This window comes from Bradysia coprophila, chromosome IV, assembly GCF_014529535.1.
Source record: "Bradysia coprophila strain Holo2 chromosome IV, BU_Bcop_v1, whole genome shotgun sequence".
Taxonomy (NCBI): Eukaryota; Metazoa; Arthropoda; class Insecta; order Diptera; family Sciaridae; genus Bradysia; species Bradysia coprophila.
In genome coordinates, this window is record NC_050738.1 from 5,014,421 (window position 1) to 5,023,227 (window position 8,807).

The window sequence follows — 8,807 nt, forward strand, 5'->3', positions numbered from 1 at the left end:
ACGACCGAAACAGGATTGACGTGCGGAAGAAGGTTTTCGACGGTCTCGGTTATTGAAAGACGAAAAGTGAAATTGTTAGATTTTTGTCATTTCTCAATAAAGATGGACGTATGTTATGACAAAAATAAGCAAAATTTCAGTTAGCATGATAATCCACGCAAAATCTAAAAATGGCATCTTTCCACTGGATTGTAGAGAACTTCAGTGGTTGCTGTATGTAAAGGACCTTCCTTTGACGGTCAATGGAAAATTAATATGTCCATTATTCGGCAGCAGTAGAAGTGCCTCCGTCGACAGCTAAATTACACATTATTCAAGCTAACCATCCAACACATTTTTCCTCTCCAAATTTTATTTTTCTTCTTCAGTTTGTTTAACAGTAATATTAACTAGAATTTTCCATCATTTCCCATGAGTATTCTTCTTTGTTCGTATTTTCCACCGTAGAATGGCATGTATGTGCACACCATCCAGGCTCGTCGGCCGGTTCAACGCCAACTCCAAAATCTTTCAAACCAATGGAATTTGAAGTGAATGAAGTTTGTAATGTAAACGATTTGTTATCGCCTCACCAGCAAAAAACGCTGTCCGAAGACATTTGTAGTACATCTGTCATCCAATGCGGTCGATACAACATGGTAGAGATGATGGTAGAGATGATTATGATGATAAAAACCATCTTCTATATTATGATGATGTTAGGGATGATGATGATGATAAAAACCATCTTCTATATTATGATGATGGTATAGATGATGATGATAATATTTGATCGCGTCACTATACCAATGAAATGTGTATCCACTTTTACGTTTTTGGTTACTGCGTCGTTGGATGCCGTCGACATTACAAATAAAATTTCCCATCTATTGACTCGAGCAATATCTCCTATTTAAAACGTTTTGCCAATCAGTAATTAGGCTAAATATTATATTCCTAGTACGTCTCACAGGCAAGCATTCGTTCAAAATCTATTACTTCATTAGTGTTACAATACATTCTCCTTAAAAGACCACATTAGGTAGACCTCATCGTTTATATCAGTTTTGTATCCAGGTCGTTGTTGATAACAGATGAAAGATGATAAAGAACTTGATCAGTTCAAAACATCAATCGTGTCCATAGGTGTGCAAAAAAAAAAATAACAAAGTCAACACAAAGCCTTTATTGACAATATTTATTGAAGAGAAAAGAAATATTGACACAGCTTTTAATTGTTAATATGGGTTTATGTTGCTAAACTGCATTGAATTCAATACCTTATAAATTTCTAATATTTTTTTCTGTTTATTTACCATGTTTTTGTTTGTCTTTTTCGTCTTTAATTGAATAAATTTTTGATTTAATTTAAATTTTCTCTCTTTTCTTGTGTAATCCATCAAATTTAAGTTTATTTCAACTAAAATAAAATTAATTTTTAAATACAAATCAATAAAGAAATGTTTTCTGAAATTTTACATTAGTTCTTTCTGGATCTATCAAGTTAAATTGATTTCACCTGATCGTCTCGAGATTGAATTTTGACATCGGATGGAAGTTTTGCTTGTGAGTTTTATTATTTCAGGAAAAAGGCAGCTCTGCAAAAGAGATGAAATCAAATTAACTTTGTCCATAAAAAAATTGTACAATTTGTGTACAAACAAAAAATGTAATTGCCAAATGGTTGCACTGGATTTCTGAATCGATAGTGCGATAAATTAAAAATTATTGGATATTTACAAAGTGAATCACTACACGATTAGGTATGAGTGCAACCAGGTGACGATAAACATTTTTTTGAAATAAAAAATCTTAAATTTTCTTCTTTGAGTGAAACGGAAACAGGGACAATTTATTTTCTTTGAATATATTTGTATTATTTGTAAGTTGAATAAATTTTTATTTTTGTTTTGTTTTATAACATCAATAAAATAGTTCTCTCTAAATAATTTTTTTTATGTTTCTCATGCTTGTTACGTTCAATATTTTTATAAGTTTTCATTTTCATGTTTTCTTTGGGTTTTTAAATTTAATTTCAATTTTGTTTTTTATGTCTCAATATTTTTTATGTCTGCAAACTGCAAGATGTGATGTCATAATGTTCACACTTTGGGTGTTTCTTATAATATTGTCATTGCAATTGTTTAAGTTTTTGTTTCATCTTCACCTTTTTTTATGATTCAATCAATGCGACTTTCAATGTAAATTGTTTTTTCAATTTTAATTCTTTCAAACACTTTCATCAATCAAAAAAACACTTTGTTTTGCATTCAATTTTATTAACCCGGATCGGTGGTCACGACTTTGTCGTTTATCCAATTTCAGAAGCTTCAATTGATGATTTTACTTCAAAGAATTAAAAAGAAAAATAATTCAAAATCTCCATTCCCTTAATTTAATTTTACATTAAACACTTTTTTTTGTTAATTTTTTAATTTTTTTAATTTAATTTTTCATTTTATTTTAAATATTTGGAGCAAAATTTTGGAAAAAATATATTTTTGTTTAATTTATGTTTGAATAAATGCCTCAGTAAATAAGTTTTTCTATAAATTTTGCTCGATCTTAAAGCAATTAATTTTTTTTTGTTTAATTTTAGTTTCATATTTTAACTTTAAATGTTTTTATTTTTTGTTTAAATGTCCATTCTACATTTAAATGGTAAAATATTTTTGTTTTTTTTTTCTCTTTTGACCAATACATATGAATAAACGTACATACATGTCTGTACATACAATAAGTTGGTTAGTAATTTTACTTTTTATTTAAAATATTTTTAATTTTTCTTTTTCTTTTATATTTGTAACGTTCTTGTTGGTTTAATATTTTCTTTATAAACATAGAGAATGGGTTCTGTTGTTTTATTTAAATTCCTTAATATTTGTTCTTTGATATGTTGAAATTTATCGTTCAAAATGTTTCATTGTATGCTGATTCCATTAAACAAATTTTATTTTTTAATTTAATTTTATTTAATCAATTTTCGTTTTCATTTAAATTTTCAACATTATCCTTCCATCTATCATACATTCCCTAAGTAGTTATATTTTACTTTTCCATTGAAGTGTTGTCCTTCTTCTATCTGTCAAACAATCTCTAACTGCTCAAATAAAATATCCCTCTCCCGATTTTTATACAATTTTTAGGATTTTTATTTTTAAATTTAAATTTGCCAATAAATTTGATGAATTTTTCTTTTTAAAGATAAATATAATATTCACACCGATACAGAAACAGTTAGCAAAGTTATACATAAGGTGAAAACGAAATTATGCGTTTAAATTTCTGGTTTTTGTTTTTTTTTAGCGTTTATCCGTTTTGAGTTGCGCGTTGTCGTCATCAAAGATTCGTTTTATGTTAATTGATTTGTTTGTTAAATCAGAGCACATTTTTAATAGACATGGTTTCCTTTTTTGGCTGCGATTGGTAGTTTTTCACCGGTCAAGTATGGGTTCAAGCTCTAAAAAAGGGATAGGAATTTGATTGTGTTAATGTGTTATACAATTGAAAAACAAAGCAAGCTTTTAATAGAATAAGAAGATTCTATTTTCAAGTTAGGTACCGCAAAGATATGACGTAAAATCTGATAAATCATCACATGGATGGTGCAAGGTCTATATGAGAAGAGTTATGCAGTTGCGTAATATGCACTAACCGCTAAAAATTTGTTCATGCATATCTCTCCACATTTGACCAAATTGATTTTACAAGTTTACTAAAAATGTTCAATATCTGCTAAAGTTTGCTAAAATTTGGCACTTGCCCTAGAGTTTTTGTGTAAATTTAATTGATACACACTGTGTAATAAGCTACTTTCTACTCTAGAGAAAACAAAAGCATGTAAAAAGCTATTTGACGCATGAGATGAGCATCTCCAATGAAAATAACTATAATAACAAGATTAAAAAAAATGAATTCTCATTTAAGTTGTGCATAAAACTTTTCATTGTTAGGCAGAATGGCGATGTGACCTTTCCGAAAAGTCAACAAATATTTCCACCATGCATCACAATTGCTTGCAAGGCCTAATTGGCCATATGTGGTGAAATCGGACAAACCTTTAGAGTAAGATTTTGCGTCCATAAAAAATGCCCGATGCACCCTCAGTTAGGCAGTCCGACTTTGATTAATTGTAAGCATCCTATAACTAGGTCCCACCTTTTGGGCGGGTCAGGTCCCTTGACTGACACTTTTCTAAATGTATTTTTGACGTATTCATGAAAACTCGTTACATTTAATACATAATATATTTACTATATTAATGACTCCACGAAATGACAGCCAAATTTGACAAATTTTTTTTCTGGGAAACCGTCGAGGGTAAGGTGGAATTATTTTTGAGCTCTCAATTTTCTTACAAATTTTCAATTTTCAAGATTTTTAATCAACCTCAATAAATAAAATATGACTCGTGTAGATTACGACCCTCGCTTCGCTCTGGCCGTAAACTTCCCACTCGTATGAGCTGTCTATTATTCTGTTTGATTGCGTTTTTGTTACATCAGAGCAGATGCGAAGCTTGTTTTGTGAATGTGGAACGAGGACTTTTTCACAAAATAAAAAAGTGCGATAGATGTTCTTCTCTTACACTTTTGCGTAAAAAAAGGAAGTTCCCCAGTACTTAATATACCTTCACATGGTGACATGGTAATAAATGAACTTAATTAGTTTTTGGTTCATCGTTAAAAATAACTCAGTTTACCAATATTTTCGGTAAATTGGTACCACTCTATAATGGTAAAGGGATTAAAAATATTTGTAAAAGGAGAAATTTATTGGTAGACCGAGAAAAAATAATCCCTCGATTTCCCATTCACAAAACCTTCAATCGTGAATAAAATGTCACGACTCGTGTGAATTACGGCCCTCGCTTCGCTCTGGCCGCAAACTTCACACTCGTAAAATTTTTACAATATTCTCTTTCATTCATTTAATTCCATGAATTTAAAAAAAATCTTCAGAAATTAATTGAGATAGTTCATCTTATTTGCCTGCAAAATTTTTTAATCAAAGTGTGCTAATTTGATAACAGGCATTTCGCTGGCGTAAGATCCGTAAGATGTGGTTGTAAAGGGAGTAAAAAACTACTTACTTGATAAATGACAAACAACTTGATACTCAACTATCAAATTTGATAGTCAACTATCAAGTTGTTAGTCAACTATCAAATTTGATAGTCAACTAGCAAGTTGTTAGGAAGAGATGTTTACACGTTAGAAGATAGGCATCGAATGATGAAATTATTCTTCCTTCTAGTTTCATGCACGTCGAAAACAAACTTATATGATTTACCCACACTACCAAACAAAATCAAATTTCATCAAAGTAATCTTTTTTAATTGAGGCTATGATCAACAGTATAAAATCCCGTTTTTCTCGGATAGCTTCCAGATCCTTAGTCCTATATAGCCCATCTTCGAACTTAGCCTCGGGATTTTAATTCCACGTATTTAAAAAAAAGAATCATCCAAATTGATTGAGAATAACTCAAGTTATCGTGCCCTCAACGATTTTTTGTTACCCACATTTAACGTTTTTCATAGCATTTCATACATTTTCAATCACAGTGAACCTTTTTGTTACCCACATTTTTCGGTATTTTCTGGTGTAAGACCCTGACTTTCAGTCAAGGGAATTAGTATTAATCCACATACAGTGTATAGAAAATGTTTGAGAATGGTTTTTGCGATCTGAGACCGAGCCCTAGTACATGTATGAAGCGAGGAAAAAGTGAAGACAATCTACTGTACCACTGACATGAGCTGTACCAGTTAGCCGTAATCAAATATAAATTTCTCCAAGCAAATCTGTTTATGATAAAGAAGCATAATCCATATAGTGACTTTTTCTCCTATCCAGGCAGGTTGAAAAACACCCGAAAAGTAAGAAATGTCTTTCATCTAAATAGCAGATTTGTTACTGCTACCCATAATTTATTAAGCAAAGAGGAATCGAAATAAATTTTAATTTCTGAACTAGTTACCTTGTGTGGTTGGAATTTTTTCGCCACCAAATTCTTGTGTTCCGACGTATGAAATTGCCTTGCCAAATACGATTCCAAATTCGAACTGAGCTGACGGCCACCATCATTTTGATCCTGTCCGGAACAGTCAAACATATGTTCGCCATCACACATACACTCCTGGGCCGATTGATAGTCCCGACTGTAAGCTGCTGTATTTTCAAAGTTCACCTGACATCCTTGTTCTTCAGTAAATCCGACGGGACACTACAAAATTCAATTTTCAGTTAATTTCGACGGAAATCTTCTCAGAAAAAGTTGATCAAAACGAACTGGATTCGGTGGGTTGCAATATGCCGGTAGAGTAGCATCGGTCTTGATTTGGGGAGAAATATGTCTGGGTCCTTCGCCGCCACCGCCTGACACGAATTGATGTCCCCACAACGAACTGTGCTGTAGATATTCCTGATCGCGTAGGGATGGACTCGGGTTATTACCTTCCAACAGTGAATCGTAATCCATTTGTTCGGCTTCCAGGTCTTTGGATGCACGCGACATCAATTCCAATCGTGATGGCATATCGTTGATTGACGGATCAATGTATGAATCATCCGAAGCAACATCAACCAAATCCTTTCCCATACGATCTACGATTTCCCGTAGAAGAACATCCGATAAATATGGTTCCTGGAAATCGTTTACGTAATTAGTAAATTTTGAGTTTTGCTTTTGCATTGACCTCTTACATTTACTGAGCTGGATAGGTATCCCCATATTTGATCGGGTATGATGACTGCGATGGCCAAAACATAACAAAAAATGTGATTCATGTTCAGAGGGCAAGCGGAAATCCTGCAAAATGAATTTTAGTGTAAAATTGGAGTAAAAATCGTTGTCTCACTAATACAGTCGACGCCAGTGAAAAATAGACACGAATTTTCTTTAGCTGTTTTTCAGCTGGTCCACTCACACACAAATGGAAATGCTTGTACGAGGTAGTGGTCAAACTTTACCGTCCAAATTCATATTCAAGTATAATAGAGAATTATAGGCTAGAAGTTTGTTATTATCATCTAAAAAGTCCACTTAGTCCACAATTATTGCAAAGATCTGTTCAATCCTATCATCTGTGACACCTTTGTCTAGAGGAACACCATTAACCTGTCACAAACAGCAAGCATATTAACAGAGTTACTATTCAAACTATTGCTTCATTTGATCGAAGATTTTCAGAGATTGATGTCAGAAATCTTTTACTTCATTTGTTTTGAACGTGCTTTTTGCTGTATAAGACTTCATTAGTCAGAGCTAATCGTTTATTCTTGCTGTTGTTGTTACAGATGACAGCTGTAACAGGTTAAGAACCCGAAATCGTATGATTAAAGAACATGGCTGTTTGTCTCACAATCCAGTCAAATAGAATTTTTGCAACAATTAAATCTAATTGTTCTTTTGTTTTAGGTGTCTCCTAAATCTCTGACATTAGATCTTTTACTTATTAAGTTTTACTGTTCGTTCAACCACATCATATAAAAGTAAGACGTTATAAGACGTTTCTACAGTCTACACTCTAAAACCATGAAAGCGGAATCTTTCCACACCAACCTGCGAGACATTCTTTGTATATTTCCGAATGTGCTTGATTTCAATTGCTCTTCGTCAAAATAGCTCTACGCCTCATCTGTGTAAATAATCTACAGTTCCGGATATGATCGAAAAGAATATCTTACGAATCATTCGCGATGGCATTCTGTTACCCCTCCTCTCAACTTAAATTTCAACAACTTTAAACGAATGCATGTAATTTATGGAAAGGGATTGACGTAAATGTTCGATATATTCGTTTTCTAGTTTTTAAATCGTTTTCCATCGCAATATGAATCGATATTGGGGAGCGGCCTCAAATATGTAGGTACTTCACAAATTATGAAAAATATAATTTTCATGAAATGTTGTCAGTGTTGTCACAGGGAATCTCACATTTCAGTTTCAACAATATTGTTTTCACTTCAACAATATTGTTATTGGGAAAATGTGATTTTCCAAGTGCAACTCTTCAAATTTACAGACTCTAAATCACCGTAGACGAACTTCACATGACATTCATTCTGTCGTCCCCCGATTACCATAAAAACAACCGCAAGTCGAACATTTATCCACATTTTATTTACAATGTGGAACACCACCTGTTGAGAATAAATTATTGTAGGAAAAATCGATACTGTGACGGGGCTAGAGGTGACCGAGAGTGGTGTTTTTTCATGTAATAATTATGCGACTTCAATTATAATAAATCACTCGGTGTAATCGTTAGATAAGAGGATTTTAATGCAAACGTAGTCAATTTGAGTCTTCGATTTATTTCAGGGCTTATACACGCACACATAATACATCACATCACTTTAGAAAGATGACGTATGAAAGGGTGTTTTATCGAATTTACGTAACATTCCCATCTTGCTGATGTTTAGTTCATTGTTTTCTCTTTTCATTTGAGCTAATCGAACAAAATACCAAACCATACCTACCCACTTGTCTATTCGGAGATGAAACACTTAGCAAAAATTTTATTTTTAGTGTCACACTTTCAACGATTGCACTGTCAATATTCAATATGGCTGAACATAAACTTCTGTATACTGTCGGTTATCCCACTTCAAAATCAAATGCAAGTTTCAACAAAGTATGAATGAAAAGCTCTTATGAGAAGAGAAAAAATGAGAGAATTTTCCATTCGAAAGCTTTCGATCTCTGTGACGTCGACAGATTTTTCCGACAAAAAATATTGTGGGAAAGTAACGCCATCTCTTGTACATTCTACGAACGACGGAAATTTTCATAGATTTTCCGTTCATTGATGAAAAAA

The 8,807-nt window shown here is 32.6% G+C and overlaps 1 protein-coding gene across 1 annotated transcript; it reads right to left on the reverse strand.

Annotated features, from left to right (window-relative positions):
* Nucleotides 1–1,988: 1,988 nt before the first annotated feature.
* On the reverse strand, nucleotides 1,989–8,614 carry LOC119066453. The gene is made up of 5 exons (XM_037168954.1): nucleotides 8,470–8,614; nucleotides 6,688–6,793; nucleotides 6,275–6,628; nucleotides 5,963–6,208; nucleotides 1,989–3,439 (listed from the first exon to the last, which is right to left on the reverse strand). Exons 2-5 carry the CDS (start codon nucleotides 6,769–6,771, stop codon nucleotides 3,371–3,373), a joined length of 753 nt encoding a protein of 250 aa, XP_037024849.1. The 5' UTR covers nucleotides 6,772–6,793; nucleotides 8,470–8,614; the 3' UTR covers nucleotides 1,989–3,370.
* Between the last annotated feature and the right edge of the window lie 193 nt (nucleotides 8,615–8,807).